This window comes from Haliotis asinina, chromosome 6 (assembly GCF_037392515.1).
Source record: "Haliotis asinina isolate JCU_RB_2024 chromosome 6, JCU_Hal_asi_v2, whole genome shotgun sequence".
NCBI lineage: Eukaryota > Metazoa > Mollusca > Gastropoda > Lepetellida > Haliotidae > Haliotis > Haliotis asinina.
The window spans coordinates 27,873,552-27,898,891 of NC_090285.1; the positions used below are offsets into that span (position 1 = coordinate 27,873,552).

Sequence of the window (25,340 nt, forward strand, 5' to 3'; positions counted from 1 at the left end):
AATGTTCCAAATATGCTCCAGCATGAATCAGAGCTTATGAGTTTTCTAATCCACACAAGTTTGATCACTTTGACATTTGCAAATGTGTTCATCATTCCTTAACCCCCTTCTTTTACTGGTTTACACACAAGAGCCCTCTGTATTCTATCTGGGTTATTTAAAAAAAACAGAACAGCCCATTTAAACAAAACAATGTATTGGCATGGGAAAACTTAAAAACACAGTGATCACAGTCTCCACACACTCTGCAGAAGTGATCAGATTATAAAAGAAGCAACTAAATATTCAAAATTATGATTACTTTTAATTACTGTATGGATGGACATTTCAAAAACAAAAACTGCTTACACAAAAGCATCCAATCACAGCTGTCAGAAGATTCAGTCAGCACTGAAGGCTGTACACAATACATTTCAAGGATAGCCCAAGCAAAAACGAAGATCCCTTTCATTTCCTACAAGTCTTCTGGGAGGATTTGGGCTGGATGAAATGCTCCTGGACTGCTGGCAGCAGGTGTAAGGTGCACACTAACTGTCCACCCGATGTGCTGAGGGAGCAGCCCATGTGACCTGAAATGAGAGAGAAAATGATTGAAATGTTGAGTCAACAGGGGTTTGTACATGGTGAAAAGGATGAGGTGGGGCCTCTGCACCAGCCAGATACAGCTAAGAGCATGGAGGAAGGGGCCAAGACATCATTGTGCATTTAAGGCTTTTCTGTGCACTTAACAACTCCTATACAAGACCTTAAGTGCACAGAAAGGTCTTAAGTGCACAATGTATATTTTGAGAAAAGACAGAGCAAATACAAGATGCATTTCATTTCCTACCAGTCCTCTGGGGTGCTTGGGGCTGGATGAAGCTCTCCTAGACAGCTGGCAGCACCTCTATGGTACACACTGACTGTTCGCCTGACCAGCCGAGGCAGTCACCCATGCTGGCTGAAATGGGAGAGAGAGTGAATGAAATATTCAGTGTAGATGGGTTTGTAGATGATAGTCAAAGGGATGAGGTGGGGTCTCTGCACCAGCCAGAAAGAACCAAGAGGGTGGAGGGAGGGGCTGAGACTTCATTTTGTACTTAAGGCTTTGTTGAGTACATAAGGACAGCTACCTGTAGATGACCTTAAAAATATTTCTTCCCATCCTTGGCTACTCTGTGGATAGAATTTTATAATGGTAAGACATCCCTTTTCCCCTCTTAAATTTTATTCTAGTGAAAAATGTCATCTGATTACATATTCCTCTTATGATAACAATATTTTCAACATGTTTTTTAAAATGTATCCTAACATACTGAAACATATTAAAGTTACGTATAGTCTCCCTGCTTTGGTATGCAGAATGAATGAATGAATGAATGAATGAATGAATGAATGAATGAATGAATGAATGAATGAATGAATGAATGAATGAATGAATGAATGAATGAATGAATGAATGAATGAATGAATGAATGAATGAATGAATGAATGAATGAATGAATCTCATTATTTCCTCCAGACTGCAGTCCGAAGATTATTGTAAACATATACATAAAATATTTACAGCAACATTATCACAGCAATATATCTACAATACATTGATATAGTCATATATAACTATATCATATGTACAAAGAAAAATAATGAAAGGCCTAGAATGCAAGGTTTAGAGAGGGAAGCAATGAATATAAGTATTTACAGAAGAGGACAATCATGCATCTCCATGACATTTCATCAATATCGTTAGTTATTGGTAGTTCACCCCAAGAAAGCAGTGACAACATTTCATCTTCACATAGTAGTTCTATTTGTACATAAACATCCACATCAAGGAGATCAATGAGTTTTGAAAATACTATCTAAGTATTGCATCTGTTTGTTGTTACTAGTTAGTCCCACTCGACATTGGAGTCATCACTAGTGCTCTTTGTTGTCTTAGTTCCCCACTGGCCTCCTCCACCTATGTACGACATGTTTACTCTATCACACGCTGTTGTAATGTTAATCCGTTGTTAGTCACAACATATCATGTGTATAAGCTTCTCACTATTTGGTTGAATTCACACTTAGCTTGAAAATGATTCAAAACATCGCTCAACGTAATAACCAAGACGTAATCCATAAAGCTGTATTTCTTTTTTGACTCATCAACTTCTAGAATGCCCACAAGTAACTTACAAGATTCTACAGAAAATTTTGATGCCAAACTCATTGAAGTACTAGAGACACTCTTTCCAAAATAGATTTCCAATGTTTTAATGAAATCAGTACTCACATTTGAGAAATAATCCATTTTTTACCATAATGTTCCAAATATGCTCCAGCATGAATCAGAGCTTATGAGTTTTCTAATCCACACAAGTTTGATCACTTTGACATTTGCAAATGTGTTCATCATTCCTTAACCCCCTTCTTTTACTGGTTTACACACAAGAGCCCTCTGTATTCTATCTGGGTTATTTAAAAAAAACAGAACAGCCCATTTAAACAAAACAATGTATTGGCATGGGAAAACTTAAAAACACAGTGATCACAGTCTCCACACACTCTGCAGAAGTGATCAGATTATAAAAGAAGCAACTAAATATTCAAAATTATGATTACTTTTAATTACTGTATGGATGGACATTTCAAAAACAAAAACTGCTTACACAAAAGCATCCAATCACAGCTGTCAGAAGATTCAGTCAGCACTGAAGGCTGTACACAATACATTTCAAGGATAGCCCAAGCAAAAACGAAGATCCCTTTCATTTCCTACAAGTCTTCTGGGAGGATTTGGGCTGGATGAAATGCTCCTGGACTGCTGGCAGCAGGTGTAAGGTGCACACTAACTGTCCACCCGATGTGCTGAGGGAGCAGCCCATGTGACCTGAAATGAGAGAGAAAATGATTGAAATGTTGAGTCAACAGGGGTTTGTATATGGTGAAAAGGATGAGGTGGGGCCTCTGCACCAGCCAGATACAGCTAAGAGCATGGAGGAAGGGGCCAAGACATCATTGTGCATTTAAGGCTTTTCTGTGCACTTAACAACTCCTATACAAGACCTTAAGTGCACAGAAAGGTCTTAAGTGCACAATGTATATTTTGAGAAAAGACAGAGCAAATACAAGATGCATTTCATTTCCTACCAGTCCTCTGGGGTGCTTGGGGCTGGATGAAGCTCTCCTAGACAGCTGGCAGCACCTCTATGGTACACACTGACTGTTCGCCTGACCAGCCGAGGCAGTCACCCATGCTGGCTGAAATGGGAGAGAGAGTGAATGAAATATTCAGTGTAGATGGGTTTGTAGATGATAGTCAAAGGGATGAGGTGGGGTCTCTGCACCAGCCAGAAAGAACCAAGAGGGTGGAGGGAGGGGCTGAGACTTCATTTTGTACTTAAGGCTTTGTTGAGTACATAAGGACAGCTACCTGTAGATGACCTTAAAAATATTTCTTCCCATCCTTGGCTACTCTGTGGATAGAATTTTATAATGGTAAGACATCCCTTTTCCCCTCTTAAATTTTATTCTAGTGAAAAATGTCATCTGATTACATATTCCTCTTATGATAACAATATTTTCAACATGTTTTTTAAAATGTATCCTAACATACTGAAACATATTAAAGTTACGTATAGTCTCCCTGCTTTGGTATGCAGAATGAATGAATGAATGAATGAATGAATGAATGAATGAATGAATGAATGAATGAATGAATGAATGAATGAATGAATGAATGAATGAATGAATGAATGAAAAGAATGAATGAATGAATGAATGAATGAATGAATGAATGAATGAATGAATGAATGAATGAATGAATGAATGAATGAATGAATGAATGAATCTCATTATTTCCTCCAGACTGCAGTCCGAAGATTATTGTAAACATATACATAAAATATTTACAGCAACATTATCACAGCAATATATCTACAATACATTGATATAGTCATATATAACTATATCATATGTACAAAGAAAAATAATGAAAGGCCTAGAATGCAAGGTTTAGAGAGGGAAGCAATGAATATAAGTATTTACAGAAGAGGACAATCATGCATCTCCATGACATTTCATCAATATCGTTAGTTATTGGTAGTTCACCCCAAGAAAGCAGTGACAACATTTCATCTTCACATAGTAGTTCTATTTGTACATAAACATCCACATCAAGGAGATCAATGAGTTTTGAAAATACTATCTAAGTATTGCATCTGTTTGTTGTTACTAGTTAGTCCCACTCGACATTGGAGTCATCACTAGTGCTCTTTGTTGTCTTAGTTCCCCACTGGCCTCCTCCACTTATGTACGACATGTTTACTCTATCACACGCTGTTGTAATGTTAATCCGTTGTTAGTCACAACATATCATGTGTATAAGCTTCTCACTATTTGGTTGAATTCACACTTAGCTTGAAAATGATTCAAAACATCGCTCAACGTAATAACCAAGACGTAATCCATAAAGCTGTATTTCTTTTTTGACTCATCAACTTCTAGAATGCCCACAAGTAACTTACAAGATTCTACAGAAAATTTTGATGCCAAACTCATTGAAGTACTAGAGACACTCTTTCCAAAATAGATTTCCAATGTTTTAATGAAATCAGTACTCACATTTGAGAAATAATCCATTTTTTACCATAATGTTCCAAATATGCTCCAGCATGAATCAGAGCTTATGAGTTTTCTAATCCACACAAGTTTGATCACTTTGACATTTGCAAATGTGTTCATCATTCCTTAACCCCCTTCTTTTACTGGTTTACACACAAGAGCCCTCTGTATTCTATCTGGGTTATTTAAAAAAAACAGAACAGCCCATTTAAACAAAACAATGTATTGGCATGGGAAAACTTAAAAACACAGTGATCACAGTCTCCACACACTCTGCAGAAGTGATCAGATTATAAAAGAAGCAACTAAATATTCAAAATTATGATTACTTTTAATTACTGTATGGATGGACATTTCAAAAACAAAAACTGCTTACACAAAAGCATCCAATCACAGCTGTCAGAAGATTCAGTCAGCACTGAAGGCTGTACACAATACATTTCAAGGATAGCCCAAGCAAAAACGAAGATCCCTTTCATTTCCTACAAGTCTTCTGGGAGGATTTGGGCTGGATGAAATGCTCCTGGACTGCTGGCAGCAGGTGTAAGGTGCACATTAACTGTCCACCCGATGTGCTGAGGGAGCAGCCCATGTGACCTGAAATGAGAGAGAAAATGATTGAAATGTTGAGTCAACAGGGGTTTGTACATGGTGAAAAGGATGAGGTGGGGCCTCTGCACCAGCCAGATACAGCTAAGAGCATGGAGGAAGGGGCCAAGACATCATTGTGCATTTAAGGCTTTTCTGTGCACTTAACAACTCCTATACAAGACCTTAAGTGCACAGAAAGGTCTTAAGTGCACAATGTATATTTTGAGAAAAGACAGAGCAAATACAAGATGCATTTCATTTCCTACCAGTCCTCTGGGGTGCTTGGGGCTGGATGAAGCTCTCCTAGACAGCTGGCAGCACCTCTATGGTACACACTGACTGTTCGCCTGACCAGCCGAGGCAGTCACCCATGCTGGCTGAAATGGGAGAGAGAGTGAATGAAATATTCAGTGTAGATGGGTTTGTAGATGATAGTCAAAGGGATGAGGTGGGGTCTCTGCACCAGCCAGAAAGAACCAAGAGGGTGGAGGGAGGGGCTGAGACTTCATTTTGTACTTAAGGCTTTGTTGAGTACATAAGGACAGCTACCTGTAGATGACCTTAAAAATATTTCTTCCCATCCTTGGCTACTCTGTGGATAGAATTTTATAATGGTAAGACATCCCTTTTCCCCTCTTAAATTTTATTCTAGTGAAAAATGTCATCTGATTACATATTCCTCTTATGATAACAATATTTTCAACATGTTTTTTAAAATGTATCCTAACATACTGAAACATATTAAAGTTACGTATAGTCTCCCTGCTTTGGTATGCAGAATGAATGAATGAATGAATGAATGAATGAATGAATGAATGAATGAATGAATGAATGAATGAATGAATGAATGAATGAATGAATGAATGAATGAATGAATGAATGAATGAATGAATGAATGAATGAATGAATGAATGAATGAATGAATGAATGAATGAATGAATCTCATTATTTCCTCCAGACTGCAGTCCGAAGATTATTGTAAACATATACATAAAATATTTACAGCAACATTATCACAGCAATATATCTACAATACATTGATATAGTCATATATAACTATATCATATGTACAAAGAAAAATAATGAAAGGCCTAGAATGCAAGGTTTAGAGAGGGAAGCAATGAATATAAGTATTTACAGAAGAGGACAATCATGCATCTCCATGACATTTCATCAATATCGTTAGTTATTGGTAGTTCACCCCAAGAAAGCAGTGACAACATTTCATCTTCACATAGTAGTTCTATTTGTACATAAACATCCACATCAAGGAGATCAATGAGTTTTGAAAATACTATCTAAGTATTGCATCTGTTTGTTGTTACTAGTTAGTCCCACTCGACATTGGAGTCATCACTAGTGCTCTTTGTTGTCTTAGTTCCCCACTGGCCTCCTCCACCTATGTACGACATGTTTACTCTATCACACGCTGTTGTAATGTTAATCCGTTGTTAGTCACAACATATCATGTGTATAAGCTTCTCACTATTTGGTTGAATTCACACTTAGCTTGAAAATGATTCAAAACATCGCTCAACGTAATAACCAAGACGTAATCCATAAAGCTGTATTTCTTTTTTGACTCATCCACTTCTAGAATGCCCACAAGTAACTTACAAGATTCTACAGAAAATTTTGATGCCAAACTCATTGAAGTACTAGAGACACTCTTTCCAAAATAGATTTCCAATGTTTTAATGAAATCAGTACTCACATTTGAGAAATAATCCATTTTTTACCATAATGTTCCAAATATGCTCCAGCATGAATCAGAGCTTATGAGTTTTCTAATCCACACAAGTTTGATCACTTTGACATTTGCAAATGTGTTCATCATTCCTTAACCCCCTTCTTTTACTGGTTTACACACAAGAGCCCTCTGTATTCTATCTGGGTTATTTAAAAAAAACAGAACAGCCCATTTAAACAAAACAATGTATTGGCATGGGAAAACTTAAAAACACAGTGATCACAGTCTCCACACACTCTGCAGAAGTGATCAGATTATAAAAGAAGCAACTAAATATTCAAAATTATGATTACTTTTAATTACTGTATGGATGGACATTTCAAAAACAAAAACTGCTTACACAAAAGCATCCAATCACAGCTGTCAGAAGATTCAGTCAGCACTGAAGGCTGTACACAATACATTTCAAGGATAGCCCAAGCAAAAACGAAGATCCCTTTCATTTCCTACAAGTCTTCTGGGAGGATTTGGGCTGGATGAAATGCTCCTGGACTGCTGGCAGCAGGTGTAAGGTGCACACTAACTGTCCACCCGATGTGCTGAGGGAGCAGCCCATGTGACCTGAAATGAGAGAGAAAATGATTGAAATGTTGAGTCAACAGGGGTTTGTACATGGTGAAAAGGATGAGGTGGGGCCTCTGCACCAGCCAGATACAGCTAAGAGCATGGAGGAAGGGGCCAAGACATCATTGTGCATTTAAGGCTTTTCTGTGCACTTAACAACTCCTATACAAGACCTTAAGTGCACAGAAAGGTCTTAAGTGCACAATGTATATTTTGAGAAAAGACAGAGCAAATACAAGATGCATTTCATTTCCTACCAGTCCTCTGGGGTGCTTGGGGCTGGATGAAGCTCTCCTAGACAGCTGGCAGCACCTCTATGGTACACACTGACTGTTCGCCTGACCAGCCGAGGCAGTCACCCATGCTGGCTGAAATGGGAGAGAGAGTGAATGAAATATTCAGTGTAGATGGGTTTGTAGATGATAGTCAAAGGGATGAGGTGGGGTCTCTGCACCAGCCAGAAAGAACCAAGAGGGTGGAGGGAGGGGCTGAGACTTCATTTTGTACTTAAGGCTTTGTTGAGTACATAAGGACAGCTACCTGTAGATGACCTTAAAAATATTTCTTCCCATCCTTGGCTACTCTGTGGATAGAATTTTATAATGGTAAGACATCCCTTTTCCCCTCTTAAATTTTATTCTAGTGAAAAATGTCATCTGATTACATATTCCTCTTATGATAACAATATTTTCAACATGTTTTTTAAAATGTATCCTAACATACTGAAACATATTAAAGTTACGTATAGTCTCCCTGCTTTGGTATGCAGAATGAATGAATGAATGAATGAATGAATGAATGAATGAATGAATGAATGAATGAATGAATGAATGAATGAATGAATGAATGAATGAATGAATGAATGAATGAATGAATGAATCTCATTATTTCCTCCAGACTGCAGTCCGAAGATTATTGTAAACATATACATAAAATATTTACAGCAACATTATCACAGCAATATATCTACAATACATTGATATAGTCATATATAACTATATCATATGTACAAAGAAAAATAATGAAAGGCCTAGAATGCAAGGTTTAGAGAGGGAAGCAATGAATATAAGTATTTACAGAAGAGGACAATCATGCATCTCCATGACATTTCATCAATATCGTTAGTTATTGGTAGTTCACCCCAAGAAAGCAGTGACAACATTTCATCTTCACATAGTAGTTCTATTTGTACATAAACATCCACATCAAGGAGATCAATGAGTTTTGAAAATACTATCTAAGTATTGCATCTGTTTGTTGTTACTAGTTAGTCCCACTCGACATTGGAGTCATCACTAGTGCTCTTTGTTGTCTTAGTTCCCCACTGGCCTCCTCCACTTATGTACGACATGTTTACTCTATCACACGCTGTTGTAATGTTAATCCGTTGTTAGTCACAACATATCATGTGTATAAGCTTCTCACTATTTGGTTGAATTCACACTTAGCTTGAAAATGATTCAAAACATCGCTCAACGTAATAACCAAGACGTAATCCATAAAGCTGTATTTCTTTTTTGACTCATCAACTTCTAGAATGCCCACAAGTAACTTACAAGATTCTACAGAAAATTTTGATGCCAAACTCATTGAAGTACTAGAGACACTCTTTCCAAAATAGATTTCCAATGTTTTAATGAAATCAGTACTCACATTTGAGAAATAATCCATTTTTTACCATAATGTTCCAAATATGCTCCAGCATGAATCAGAGCTTATGAGTTTTCTAATCCACACAAGTTTGATCACTTTGACATTTGCAAATGTGTTCATCATTCCTTAACCCCCTTCTTTTACTGGTTTACACACAAGAGCCCTCTGTATTCTATCTGGGTTATTTAAAAAAACCAGAACAGCCCATTTAAACAAAACAATGTATTGGCATGGGAAAACTTAAAAACACAGTGATCACAGTCTCCACACACTCTGCAGAAGTGATCAGATTATAAAAGAAGCAACTAAATATTCAAAATTATGATTACTTTTAATTACTGTATGGATGGACATTTCAAAAACAAAAACTGCTTACACAAAAGCATCCAATCACAGCTGTCAGAAGATTCAGTCAGCACTGAAGGCTGTACACAATACATTTCAAGGATAGCCCAAGCAAAAACGAAGATCCCTTTCATTTCCTACAAGTCTTCTGGGAGGATTTGGGCTGGATGAAATGCTCCTGGACTGCTGGCAGCAGGTGTAAGGTGCACATTAACTGTCCACCCGATGTGCTGAGGGAGCAGCCCATGTGACCTGAAATGAGAGAGAAAATGATTGAAATGTTGAGTCAACAGGGGTTTGTACATGGTGAAAAGGATGAGGTGGGGCCTCTGCACCAGCCAGATACAGCTAAGAGCATGGAGGAAGGGGCCAAGACATCATTGTGCATTTAAGGCTTTTCTGTGCACTTAACAACTCCTATACAAGACCTTAAGTGCACAGAAAGGTCTTAAGTGCACAATGTATATTTTGAGAAAAGACAGAGCAAATACAAGATGCATTTCATTTCCTACCAGTCCTCTGGGGTGCTTGGGGCTGGATGAAGCTCTCCTAGACAGCTGGCAGCACCTCTATGGTACACACTGACTGTTCGCCTGACCAGCCGAGGCAGTCACCCATGCTGGCTGAAATGGGAGAGAGAGTGAATGAAATATTCAGTGTAGATGGGTTTGTAGATGATAGTCAAAGGGATGAGGTGGGGTCTCTGCACCAGCCAGAAAGAACCAAGAGGGTGGAGGGAGGGGCTGAGACTTCATTTTGTACTTAAGGCTTTGTTGAGTACATAAGGACAGCTACCTGTAGATGACCTTAAAAATATTTCTTCCCATCCTTGGCTACTCTGTGGATAGAATTTTATAATGGTAAGACATCCCTTTTCCCCTCTTAAATTTTATTCTAGTGAAAAATGTCATCTGATTACATATTCCTCTTATGATAACAATATTTTCAACATGTTTTTTAAAATGTATCCTAACATACTGAAACATATTAAAGTTACGTATAGTCTCCCTGCTTTGGTATGCAGAATGAATGAATGAATGAATGAATGAATGAATGAATGAATGAATGAATGAATGAATGAATGAATGAATGAATGAATGAATGAATGAATGAATGAATGAATGAATGAATGAATGAATGAATGAATCTCATTATTTCCTCCAGACTGCAGTCCGAAGATTATTGTAAACATATACATAAAATATTTACAGCAACATTATCACAGCAATATATCTACAATACATTGATATAGTCATATATAACTATATCATATGTACAAAGAAAAATAATGAAAGGCCTAGAATGCAAGGTTTAGAGAGGGAAGCAATGAATATAAGTATTTACAGAAGAGGACAATCATGCATCTCCATGACATTTCATCAATATCGTTAGTTATTGGTAGTTCACCCCAAGAAAGCAGTGACAACATTTCATCTTCAGATAGTAGTTCTATTTGTACATAAACATCCACATCAAGGAGATCAATGAGTTTTGAAAAGAAGTTGTTTCTGTTGTTCACAGAGTGTTCACAGTGTAGAATTGTATGGCAGTCATAATCATTACAGTATCTTTTGCAGAGTTTGCAGTATTTTGAGAATTTTCCCCTTGAGCTGATTTGTACACAAAACAGTAATATATCTTTAAATTGTGGGTAAAAATACATCAAACAATACAATCTATGTATACCAAAGAAATGTGGGTCAGGCGATATTACATATATGATTACATATTCCTCTTGTGATAATATTTTCAACATGCTTTTTAAAATATATCCTAACATACTGAAACACATATTAAAGTTATGTATAGTCTCCCTGCTTTGGTATGCATATGTAGCCTTACTTACATTAACCCTATTAGACGTGACGCGTTTGATTAGGTGGGAATAGCTTAGGTAGATCTGGCGATATGTATGTCTATATACATTGTGTACATATTTAGTTGGTTATGAGTTGTTAATGTGTTTGGCCGGATTGTTGTGAAAAAGTTATGATTGAGCAAAGACTTGTCAATATTTCGATCGCAGTGGCTACTGGAGTACCGTGGTTGTTCTCCAGGTGACTTGAAAACAATCTGACTTTGTCACTCTGTCACTGCCGGAAGCTTTAAGAAAGAACATTACATTGAATACACGGCACACATACTTCATGTTTACATATACCTCACGTGGATATTGTAGCTGTCGCACTGTATCAGGCGTATCGGTGTATCGTTCACTCCCTCCATTAGTTCACCGGAAGATGTGACACCAGCCAGAAAGAACCAAGAGGGTGGAGGGAGGGGCTGAGACGCAGTCACATAAGCTCCGCCCACTGATGAATATTAATGCTTTCTGTGCACTTAAGACCATTGTGCACTTAAAGGGGCACTGATGCGGAGCGAATAATGCTCCTCGCCAACGGTCTGATTACAAAAGCAGACCGCAAATTGGTCAGCGCCCACTCCTTCGACCGTGACGGACAAAGGAACTGGGCTCCTGTCCATATTAGCAGAATTTCTTCACCTAAACAGTCAGGAGGCCGGATGCCCATCACATGCCATTTATTTAAAAATATCCATGGTATTCCTTGTCTGATCGTAACCATATATCCCAGCAGTGTAGTTCTTTTCGGATGCTTGGATGGTATACTTACTGATCCAATTTGATCCTATTTCTGTGTTTTTAACCTCGATATTTAGTCATGTTACATCAAAATATGATGTCTACAGTCACGTAGCAAGCCATTTGTTTCAGTACGGAAGATTGCAAAGCTTTATATTTAGGTAGTTTTGAGTGTTGGTTGAGCTGTGATAGCAAATAGCATACGTAAATTTTGGTAGCTATGGTAGCTATGGTAGCTACAATGGTTTATTATTTATGATAATAATAACACACAGTTGATGTATTTGAATTCGTAAACCAAAAAACGATGACTTTGCCTTTGGTAGAGAAATCTGAAAATTTTCTTACGTAAAAAAACCCTTATTTCACCTATTTACCAAAGTACACAGCAAATGCCTGTGTGTATTCCTTATGTAACGAAATTCCGTTGGTATCCTCAAAACAGTTTCGGCCCATAAGTGTTTTCAGGCGGCATGCGACACAGAGATTACATCTTCCTTGCTGTAACTCGCCTTTGATGGTGTAAACCTACACGTGTTATTTGTCATCATTCTCTGGATAGTCAATTCATGAATTTATAACAGGTATAATTAGTAGCAACACCACTTCGGTTACTCAACAAAGGTTCCCATTTGACATTTCTCCTGTCTGGAGTAAATACTCAACATTATAAATTAAGGTCTGTAATGGCAAATGTATTGTATGTTATGTAATATATGCATGTAAGTGATGCAAGAGGGTTTATCAGCTGAGTTACAAAAACAAACATCGATCAAAGGATTAACCGATAACACACTGATTGATTAATTACTTTTATCTTCTAGCGGATTTGTCAAAAGGCAGTGTGTGTAGATGACTACACCCTGTCGTAAAGTGTGAGTGCAAAAACAACATCCCCCCTTCAAAGAATTAACGCCGAAAACAAGTAGAGTACGTGTATTTGTTTCACTGTTCTAACAACTGCGCTCCCCCTTGTAATACAGACCAATAACAGCGAATTTGAGTCTGTGATCGTTTGTTAAACAGCTTTTACACTGAGTTGAATAAAATTCTGCCTTCACATGCTTTTCGTAATGGTAAAGAGGTGGTAGATACTTTCACTGACAATGAATATTAATTGTTTATTCAACAACATTTAGATTCACATATACAGGTTTCCTTATTCGTAGATTGGAATGTAGAACAGCCACGTAAATGATTGAATGTTGGTTTTAGATAAGCATCCAGATTGTCGGGTACTCGGGTCCGAGTCGGGTCTGAGAGCCCTACTTATTTTTCGAATATTAATGATCTTATGCCTTTGTGGAAATAACTGTTTTGTTTTTATTGTATTATATTATAGTTGATGGAGAGGCATTTACACAAGCCTTTGGCTTGTTTTGCCAATCCATATCCAAAATATGTTCATAACAAAAAAAAAAATTAAATAAATAAAAAAAAAAGAATGAATAAATAAATAAAAATAGGGATCTTGTTTACAATAGCGTGGGACAAAAATTTGTCCCTTTTCCCAATGGCCATTCTATTTCTAAAGTCATTTTTAATTTCCCGTAGCGGTGAAACCTTTTAAGAACTTTTTTTTTTCTTATTTGAGGGTGATGGAGATTATTTAGAGTAAAGTTCTTGTATCCACTCCTGAGCCTGAAGCACCCTTAAATTTCAGCCCTTAATCTGAATACCTGATGTGACAGGGAGGGCCCTGTCTATATGAGAAATAAGGTCAGACAGACCTGCAAGCACTGGAGATGCATCAGCATGACATGCATGGGAAGATGTTAAACTGCCAGAGACTTTCTTCGAACACAGAAGACAAAGGACAACCCCACACAAGACGACCAGAAGTTTGTCAGTGTACTGCGTAAGTGAGCAACTGTGGAGAAGAGACAACACAGAAGCAGACCTTGTACACAGAGTACATATGATGTCGATTTGACTGCTGTGCTACCTACTGAATAGTAGTAGCTTAATTAAAGATGAATTATTTCTATATATATAGATTAAAATATTTACCTGAAAAGATATATCTACGCTATTATTTGAAAAGCATTATGTCATTCTTGTTATCAAATAAATATATACGTGGCATTAGATATTTTTCTTGTGTTTTTATTTGGACTATTCCATAGTAATATGTAGGTAACAAGGAGTAGCTAATCTGTTGACTGAACAGTAATTGTTTTCACGTAATTGTGAAATTAATACTATTTTAGCTTACCCATTCCAACTGATGGCAGTGTATGAAATATCACAACACACAAATATTGGTATATAACTTTATTAATTGGTATATAACTTTATTATTTACAACAACTGAGGGAGTTGGTTATTTGCCAATATACAGAAGCAGTGGTTAAACTGTACAAGGCAGAGGGAGAAAGATGAAGTTATACATATGAGTGCAAGCAGATAGGACGAAGGCCTGTAGGGTAGCTGGAGGAACCACCTTCATAAAAGACACATCTAAACTGGACATCTATTGATGAACAAAATCTAGATCAAGAGATCAATAGCATCCATTCTGTTTTTATAACCTACTGGCCAATTTTGAATATGATATACTAGTTGTACCAAAACAACAAATGATGTCTGTATTTCAACATTACAGGCATAATTTCAGTCAATCTAGTACTTGTGACAGGCGTGCAGGCAACAGTACATATACATACACACACATATATATATATTTACTAAAATTGATGACACTTTTCAAACAAAACATGCCTTGGGATGTTGAAAATATTCAACCTAAAAAAACATTGTTTGTTCTTGAGTGTAATATAAACAATGAATATACAAAACATCAGGAAATTAAATAACATGCAAAACACCTTTTCTTTATTTCAAGTTCATTTTATCATGCTTCGCACTGACTAAGAATCAAAATGTACATATTTTCCAATATGTCCTAACATTTCTGGGGTATGATTCCATGAATTTTCAGCTTTAAAATCAAACAGTGAAAATTTCTAAAATGGTTATCAAAATGATTAATATGTAGTACTATGAGTTAAACAATGAAAATACTGGAAATACTGATGGATGGATATATCTTCATTTTGCAACAATGAAAAATATCCAGGGTTTGGCCAAAGTGTTTATCACAAAATATCTTCTTGTCACTGTACAATGGTTGATGTAATCCTCACTTTAAGAGTTCAATGCTTCTGTATGGCTGCTAGTTGAGCATACATGATTCGTATGTAGGAACCATGTACTTGATATTGATAAACGCATCTTCTCCACCATGACGCTCAAAGGCCTCCAATGTTTCTTCTATTAAGTCTCCTACATTTTCTCTTTTTTGCTGGCTGTAATCTATTCCATCACCAGAATTCACTGGAAAAAGAGTTCATCATACTGGGTCAATGAACTATTACATTTGGTCATCATCATCATCATCATCGTCATCATCATCATCATCATCATCAGGAAGAAAACATTTCAGGCTGTTGCAATGCTGACAGTTTACTGAAAATTTACATCATTTGTATTTAAGCAAACCTGTTATTATTAGTTACTTTTATTTCAGCAATTTGTTGTCAATTATGTACATTACCAAATTGTTTTACTGAAACTAATTAATATCAAATCATTCACTTTTCAAGTTCCACTTTCTTCATTACATAAGAAAAAAAAATATGACTAGTTCTCACAGTTCTTCGATTTGAAGATGTTAAGTATGGGAAGGATCTGGCGGTAGTATGGGACAAGGGCTTCTCCCACCATATCAGCTGAAACCACTAGATGCTGCAGGACTTTCAGAGTAGTACACAGAACAATGGGCGTACGCAAATTCAAGGCATCTGTTAAAAAAACATAAATCATTTTTACATATACATTAATGTATGCAAATTAAAATGCCATGACCATACAGAAACTAGTATGTTTTTAAAATGACTAGAGAAGGTACTTTATGGAAACATCATAACTTCATACCTTAGCATGTAAGGTAAGAAATGTATACAGGGTTGTTTCTTACCTTAAATATTAAGGTACAGTGGAAGTCTACAAGACCTGCATCTCTCCAATCAGACAGGCTCTCAATATTGACACTAGGATTGGGTCCTGACAGAAGCTACTTAATTTATTATTATTTACACACTCTCTAATCTTGTATGAGACTATTTGATATTTTGACACAACAAAGACTACCTGTTTGTACAATAATAATTGCTCCCTAAACCAGCATCTGGTATCTCGGCTCTCCTGTTCTTTGGCTGAATGCGTATAAACAACACAGTGGATTAACTTAGCATTAAGCTCATTGATGTTGCCTGATAGTGGTAAAAGAAGCATGGATAAAGATTAGGCCTAACAAGGTGAGGTAAACTTGACAGTTGAGTGACAGTTGAATGAAAACAGTAAAGTTGACAAAACTACCACAGTGATGCATGATAGGTTTTTGACTTAACTTTCCCATTTCTGGCCCTATTTTGAAAGAGAGAGCTAATCCTGCCTCCTGACTTTGACTGATGGATATGTGCATAATGAAAATGTCTTTAACTGCAACAAGATTGGTTTGTTTTTCCGTGCTTACCAGATCTTATCATTCTTGGTGAAGAAAGAATCTGATGACTATCCACATGTTCTTGAATGGTACTTAACAGCTCACTGAACATCATTCTCAGTTGAAAAAGGAATAGTTATTTAAACCGGCACGCCTTCTATACCAGATTTTTTTGCTGGTCCCAAAGGATGTGGGTTTAGAGGACTTCCACATTATATACATATACAGTGTTGTTTCTTACTTTACATTTTGTATTAAAAAAGGTTTGAGACTTTAATCAGATAGCCAGGACCATTTCAAAGGGCCTATCAGTTTGAACATGGCCCACTGGTACATGACAAACGAAAGTATAGTCTAAACTACTGTATATGACCACAGATAAACCAAACTTTTTTCTCACATTGTTTTAACAAACAAGAGTAAATGATTTTGTGAGTGAAGATGTCAAATTTGTAATTAAGCATTACTAAACATGCTTAAAAATTACTTTTCAGTTCTGATTTGCTTTTGCTAAGCATTATATTATGTGCTAAGATTATCTTAAATAAATTGGAAAAAATAATATCTGAAACTATTAATTTACCGAGAGAAATATATGCTAGCAATGTGTCATTATTTAAAATGCAGGTTTGATCTCTAAATCCTCCTGTTTAAATATATTTTTATTCCCAGAGAATCTGGTTTGGTAAACAGAACTCTTCTTATATCAATACCTCACCAGTACATAGATCATTAAACAAAATATACAAGAACTAGAAAAAAAATGACAAAATCAAATATGTATGTGCATATGTATGTTGTTGGTGCTTATAAACCTTGAGCCTGCAGCTATACTTCAATAACTGATTGCGTATAATGTCTAGAATAAATCATCAAATCATTTAGATTTAAAGATGTATCGATGCAGGGACTCTATTCTGTTCTTACTGACATCGTTGTTTGCCGGAGGTATTCCATACAACATGATTTGGAGATTGTGGCCATTTACGTAGAAGTAGGTATTATTTTTAATAGCAGCGTATAATTTACATGTAAGAGATAACAAACTGTGTCCACATTGTGATGTCCATAAGCACATACCGGGTTGTGGGAGATGTGTCTGTTTACTTTATCCACATTCAAATCACCACAGCTGAGTTTAAGTCGCCAGAGTACACTCTGACAGAACTGACTACCATAATTTATATAGGTCTAGATATTTCATTGAGTCATCATTTTTAAGCAGAGACTTGAATTAAACGATTGAATTAACGAATACTAAATTATAAGGTAACGAATTCAAAATTTTAATTGTGTCAGGTAGGAATGACTTTTCATATATTTTAGTCCAATAATTTGTTTGTAACACAGACTTATTAAGAGGATTACAATGACTGTTTTCAGAGACCAACTTAGGGACAAGCTGACTGAGGTAGTCAGGTGTGAGATCATTATTCATCTTGTGAAAAGTTATTAATCTGATATCATGCCTTCTATCTTTTAAGAGTTTAGATTTATTTTGATATATCAGGGATTAGGAAAGGCAGGAGCCACGGTCCAATTTGCACATTAGATTGAAAAATGGCCCATTAAAATTTTGCTGTTTACTATTGATACAAGGGCAATGGTGTATTCTAAATTCAGAAAATGTCTAATAATTCTGAAAATGGCCCATTGTCAAAGTTCTCTTTCCCAATCCCCAATACATAACCTACTATGATTAGTGCCTCGAACTGCACCACATATTGTATGAAGTGCATCTAGATGTAACCATTCAAGAATAAGGGACTGATCACAAATGATTTGTACATGATTTCTCGCGTTTTTCTGGAGAGGCGATATTTAAGACAGTTTATCAAGGGGTTAACTTTCTTAACAATATCATCAATATGTCTTTTCCATTCACATTCACTCTGTACAGTTATACCTAGGTGTTTATGACTATCCACAACTCGGTTCATGTTCAAGGTCGGAATCGTATAATTTTTATGTTTACGAGAAAAATTGATTGTTTCAGTTTTATCAGGGTTGAAGGTAACTTGTCACATGTCTGCCCAGCTAGATATGCGGTTTAAATCATCGTTCAGACAGGATGTGGCTGTATCATGATCATCTACAATTACATAAAGTGAGGTGTCATAAAAAACAGTAAACGTATGTGGCTTTTTATGCCATCTACTAATTCATTTATGTATACAATAAAAAGCAAAGGTCCCAATACAGAATCTTGTGGGATGCCAGCAAGTACAGGTTTATAATCAGAACTGTATCCATTAATGACAACTTTTTGTGATCTGTTTTGTAAATGACTTTCAAACCAATTCAAAAGTGATCATCCAATACCATAGTTTTAAAGTTTAGAGTGAGTGAGTTTATTTTATGCCACACTCAGCAATATTCCAGCTATATGGCGGTGGACTGTAAATAAACAACCAGACAATCCAGTGATCAACAACATGAGCATCGATCTGCGCAATTGGGAACTGATGACATGTGTCAACCAAGTCAGCGAGCCTGACCACCCGATCCCATTAGTCGGCTCTTACGACAAGCATAGTCGCCTTTTATGGCAAGCATGGGTTGCTGAAGGCCTACTTTACCCCGTGACCTTCGTGGGTATTTAAAGTTTAGAAGTGATACCCTTGTTCCATACCTTGTAAGTTGGTTAGAGGTAGAGTGTCCTGTCATAAAACCCAATTGAAAATTGGTTAAAATGGCACTATCTCTAAAGTACTTAAATACATGTTCGAGAACACATTTTTCTAAAACTTTAGACAAACGACATGTGAGTGCAACCGATTTGTAGTTGGAACATTCATTCACACTACTTTTTTATGGAGAGTTATGGTTGATGCTTCCTTCCAGACGGCTGGAAACAAAAATTTCTGAAGAGACATGTTGAATAATTTTGTTAATAGAAGAGCTAAACTTTTCGCTATGACATTCAAAAATCTATTTCCTATTCCATCAGGCCCTGTAGCTTTTGATTGATTGAGTTAGTGGGGAATATCTTGAACTTCATCAATCGTAATGTAACTGACAACATTTAGTGACTCTGTAATAAGTTCAAAATGACATTGAGGAAGCTGTAAATGTGGATTTTCTGTTGTAGACTTACAAAGACATTATTCACAAAATTTGCAATTTCTTTGGGGTTGTCGTAGATAATGTCATTTGATATGTTTGGAGGAAAGTAGTTACTTTCAGACTTTTTGTTTATATATTGTTTAACCAAACGCCACCATTTTTTGTACCCACAGAGTAATTTATCCTATTGTCTAATTCTGAATCGCATTTTCTTTTAGAATCACGTATTAAGTTGACAACTTTCTGACTAATTGGAAGTTAGCCCAATCAGAGAGACGGTTTTGGCTTTTTTATGAAGACAGTTTCGCTTCTGCATTTCACAATTCATCCATAAGGGATCTTTAGCTCTAACATTGACCACTCTGTTTGGTATACTAGCTGATGTTTCATATGTACTTTATTTTTTCCATTAGGATTTCAACTGCACTTTAATATTAAAATGTTTGTATTAAGAAAGGTAATGTGGGGGTACTTTGGTGTCGTGTCGGATACTTTCTATGGATGGGACAATTTGTCCTGTCACCAATATGGTTTTGCACAACCTTCCTATTCCCTAAAACAGTGGGGGAATATAAAACTTGCTATTTTGTTTGGAAGCATCATGACTCTGATGTCTTGTTCTCAATTGCTGTTCCGTTTCCGTTTCAATTTCTGAATTACAGTTACAATCAATCAACCCTGGAACAGTTCCTGAATCTTCTCTGTCACTTTTTTTTTGAAAAACAAAGGTTTTCAAGACTGACACTTCACAACAGCAGACAATTTGGCCCCAGACATTTTGTTTGAGAACAGCCTTCAAATTCAGTCATCATCCTTCGGTACAGAAAATTACTGCTAAGGGGCATAACTCTTAATGTATAAACAAACAGCATGGCTTTAATAAGCTACATATAATAAGCTCCAAGCATTGATATAGGCACCACAGTAGATGTTGGAAAGCATGCATTGTGATGTGAGGATTATGAATGCTGATTGATTACTAGAAAATGTGAAAACAAGTTGAAAATATTGGCAAGTTTGGCAAATTATGTTTATGCATGACTGTTACATTTCACTTTGTTGTTATGCGCAGATGGAAGAGCACAGTCTCTAACAGACTGTTCAAGATACCTGCGCTCATCCTACTTTTCAATTTATTTCACCTTGTCATTGCACTGGACTTCACATTTACACAAAACTGTCATGCCATAGTATTTTTTCAGAGTTCTGTAGCAGCCAGTCTGATTGGACTTTATTTTTAACCCATCTACACAAGGGCATCTGACTTTCCATTTAGCATGAATATCATGCTCCAATTAGTATCTTTATTTATTAGGGGAATAGTCTAAGGCAGGTGTGTCAGCAGATGAACACTGATTTAAGACCTGTAAGAGAACATGTACATAATAAGGAAGAGAATCTTGAGATACACAATTGATGGACAAATATGATCCCAGGTATTTGTTGCTAACAAAGTGTGGAACATTTTTGTATGTGGAATATTTGCTGCATCTGTCCTGTGGCAACTGAGAACTTACTTTTTATAGGGATGATTAACTGAGGAATGACAGGTAGAATCTTCGAGCCACCATGCTCCAGCATATCATGGACACCCTGTCTGGCAAAGAACTCATATGGATGATCGATCTCACACAGACCATCATAGAACAGGGGCAGGTAGTGGTGGTAGTCTAACTTCTCTATCTCCACCTAGAAACATGTCAGTTGACATTAGCAATTAGTAACGGATTCTTTCCAAACTATGAGTTACAGTGGTGTAGTTACTAATCACACAAAAGATGTGTTCACATTGTGAAAACAATATAAATAAACAATAATGTACTATAGTGTGTTCCTTCAGTTGTAATAGTAACACAGTCTTTGGATAATTTGCAGGGTGACCTCGCTGTGAGTGTGAAAATGTTAGTAGAATAGTTACTCCGATATTGTCATGTTTGCTTGTTGCAATAGCTTCTGAGGACACTTCTTACATATTCTTGTACAAAGCAAACTCGTTCACCAACTCTTTGCATAAAGGGATATTTAAATTCTTTTCGACAATGTCATATGTGGCCCCATATGCAGCATGCAGCATATTTTGAACAGTACTTCCATCATACCATACCAAAGGAATGTCACCTTAATGTGTGTACAAGGCAGCTATCACTACTGGCCATTTACCTGGTAGAATTTGTTTAAATTCACTTAAATATCAATATTTTCAATACTTGAGGTAACACCATTATTTAGAAACTAAAAATGATATTCTATGAGCTAGAATCTAACGATTGACTATGAGCTTACAATGATTCTAAGAAATCCCATCTCATGTTGGGATGGAGCCATTCATACTTTGAGAATGTGTATCCACAAACACTTTAAGTGTAAACTCTATAATGGAAGAGGAACTTTATTTATGACTAAATCATTTGAGACAACTGAAGATGAATGGATACTGTTCATTGATATTGTTAATAAGAACCAAAAAATAGAATTAAATCTTTGTAAGGATAATAGATTTGTTTATCCTGAAAAGAAATGTTCACAGTGCCAAGTCATTTGAAGGGAAGTTAAAGTGCAAAGATCCAATCAAAATCCTAACTTCAAATAATGCAACAATTTATGCAAGGCATACTATTACTGTAAATCCAAACAACAACCTTTCCACATGAAAAAAAGCCCATTACAATAATGATCATACATACGCCCAAAACATTTAAAACATTTTACCTTCCAAGCAATTTTATTGCCCTTCGTGTCATGTTCTAGTGCTATTGGAAAGTCTCCTCTTTCATAGAACTTCCTGAATGCTGTTGGCTTGCTAGGTCTCTTTTTGAAGGCTCCAGCTACAGGTGGTCCTTCAACCTGCAAGAAGTATCACACAGACATCAAAAACAAATACATCATAAAATTAATCCAGCCGTACGTCACTTGTCAGTGAGACAGGCAACCAGTTTGTGAGAACCCGTCCGACTCGAACCCGTGACCTTCGGATTGTTAGCCCGACAGCTAACCGACTGAGCGACGTCCACATTGTTGCACAACATTCAAATTTAGCTAGTCATTCCTGTGACGTCACGGAAATGAACGGAAAGAATCGAATTGCTTGCGGACAATTACAAAGGTTACGGGTAGACTTGGTGCCTCATGCTTTCAGTCTACTGATGGTAGCCGAATGGTCCTGATATCATTTGGCACGATCGTCCTATTCTGTAATCTACAAGATACCATGCTGTGTTGAATGAGCTCATATGGTTCGAACTGAAAACAGTTGTTGACGTCAGGCGTCAGACGTTGATTTCACGGTGCATGCATGAATGACGTGCTTGTATAAAAATCATACTTTCGTGACAGAAAAGTGTTGTAGGGAACCCAGTAAGGATAATGTGGATCACGCTAAGGAATGTGTGAGACATGCGCATGTTCGGTGACGACACGAGGGTGAGTTAGACTTCAAATCATTATTGAAAATATGTAGATCTAGAGGTGAAAGTTGCTGGAGGCAGATTTCCATCAGCCCTAAATTTTGACATTAAACCATTTCAAGCATCATCTATTTAACTTTTGACGTTTTTGGTCTCCCGTTTTTCTTTATGAACAAAATATTAAAAATGGAAAAGGAAAACAATGGGTACTCATGCATTTACCTACTATATAGGATTTGGTCCCTTACCCTAACCCTAAACCCTAACCCTAAACCTTGGAATAATTCTAATAAATAGAATACGCTCACCAAACCGGCACAAAAATGGCTGACGAATCCAGTGTAATGAATTCTTACCACTTCGAAAAATAAATATTCCCTTGTAATGGTGCAAATTACTGAATGACAAAGATATATATGTATATTAGTTTACAATTATAATTCATTTGATCCAAATAGTTACGTTTGAAACCAAAATATAGAATATATTTAGATTATTTTAATTGACCAAAACTGCAAATAATAAAACATGGCACAATGCGACCAATGGTGCGAGCAAAAAATTGCGACTCCGCCAGGACTACTACTGGAAACTCACAACATTGTTGGGTTTCTGTAATGACATGGCTGGTAGAGATGAAACATCAGTGAGCGGAGCTTATACGCACACGCTGAGCTTGACGAACTTGTTGCTATGCCGCCGTCATAGGGCATTGTTTCAAGAACGTGCTTTTGAACAAAATCACTTGCAATTACGTAAAATAGTATTATGACGTGTCTTTAAAGTTTGTGGTGCTGTATTCTAAAGGTAGGCCTATTCAGCAAATACATTTTACATTCCACAAGCCTGAAGTTGTCATATGTGACATATCACACTTGTTTATAAATGTTATGGTCAGGTTTATGAATGTTACGGTTGTTCATAATTTCAAAGCAAATTATAATAAATGTTAAATCTGAAATTTGTGTTTAAATTTTATCCTAGATGGGTCCTGTGAATTTTCAGGGACATCTGAAACTTAAAGGACCAAATGTTCTGTTTGTTAGCAAAATGGCCACACTGACCCTAGTCAAAATAGCTGCACAAAAAGTCAAAATGGCCATACCAAAAAGTCAAAATGGCCAAATGACCCCTCTGATACAGATTCATCAACCAATTCCCAACGCTTTTGGACAACCCAGAAGTGTTGGGAATTGGTTAACATAACTTCTTGTCTGTTCCATTTTGCCACTGTTTATCTTACACTGCATATTGTAACTAAATAACAAGGCAAGGTAAACACTAAAAAAGATGCCTCACTGGCTGTGGTTCACTCAAGTAGCCTCCTTGTCATAAAGAGCAGTTGCAAGTTTTCCAGGATTGTAAGCATTTACATGATTTTAAAAATCTGCCAGAGACAAGAGTCAATATAGTTCCAACTCAGTCTTGTTTCTTTGTCAGTGGCATAACCTGGTTCATACAGGCAAATAGACAGTTACCTGAATAAATTGTTTGTCAGTTACAGGGCTGTGACTGACCCGACCCAAGTACCCCTTCTATAATATATAAATGCTTACAATTCTGGAAAGCTTGCAGTGCCAATGGCAAGGAAATGTTTGATCTAAGATGAGAACAAACCATTATCAACAGTGGAATTGAGAATCCGCTTAAGATTAAGAGGTTATGCTTGGGAATGGAAAATACCCTGTATTAGGATCCGCAATAGGAATAAAAACAATGGATCTAACCGTCAAACCACTGCTAAATACAATGTTTATATTCCGAAAGCTGAGGATTCAACATCCCCACCCCACCCCAAACTCCCTGCATATGATACACTTTTAAATTTAATCTTTCGTGAATAAAAAAACAATCATATATATGCAGCAGGCATCATACCTCCAACGATGCTGTACAGTTACGGAGACACTCTTAAGCATAATAAAAAACAAACTACAGGTTAATTAGACGTAGTTAGTTATCAAACCCCTGTTGACAACCATACTAAAATTGGATTGTGGTCGACAACTCATCGATGAAGTGAGTAATTTAGTTACCTTCTGTCTTACTATTCCTTTCTTGGTCTGTAGTGAACAGGTGTTCATCTTGCTTGTGTGTCGAATTCTGCGCGAAAAGGCAAAATCACTTAACAAATGTGAAATTCTTTTCGAAAGACCTACCGAGTAAAGGCGAACCCCACTATAATATGGAGAGCGGACATCGGTATCTTAGCAACAGACAAACAACCCGGATGACTAAGTTTACGCATGGGCTGTTGCTATGGTAAGTACT

The 25,340-nt window shown here is 36.7% G+C and overlaps 1 protein-coding gene across 1 annotated transcript; it reads right to left on the reverse strand.

Moving 5' to 3' along the window:
• Positions 1 to 14,398: 14,398 nt before the first annotated feature.
• Positions 14,399 to 25,303, reverse strand: LOC137287028 (parkin coregulated gene protein-like). Its single transcript, XM_067819130.1, has 5 exons — positions 25,106 to 25,303; positions 22,375 to 22,509; positions 21,183 to 21,354; positions 15,746 to 15,895; positions 14,399 to 15,428 (listed from the first exon to the last, which is right to left on the reverse strand). The coding sequence occupies exons 1-5, from the start codon at positions 25,151 to 25,153 to the stop codon at positions 15,268 to 15,270; spliced, it is 666 nt and encodes a 221-aa protein (XP_067675231.1). The 5' UTR covers positions 25,154 to 25,303; the 3' UTR covers positions 14,399 to 15,267.
• Positions 25,304 to 25,340: the final 37 nt, after the last annotated feature.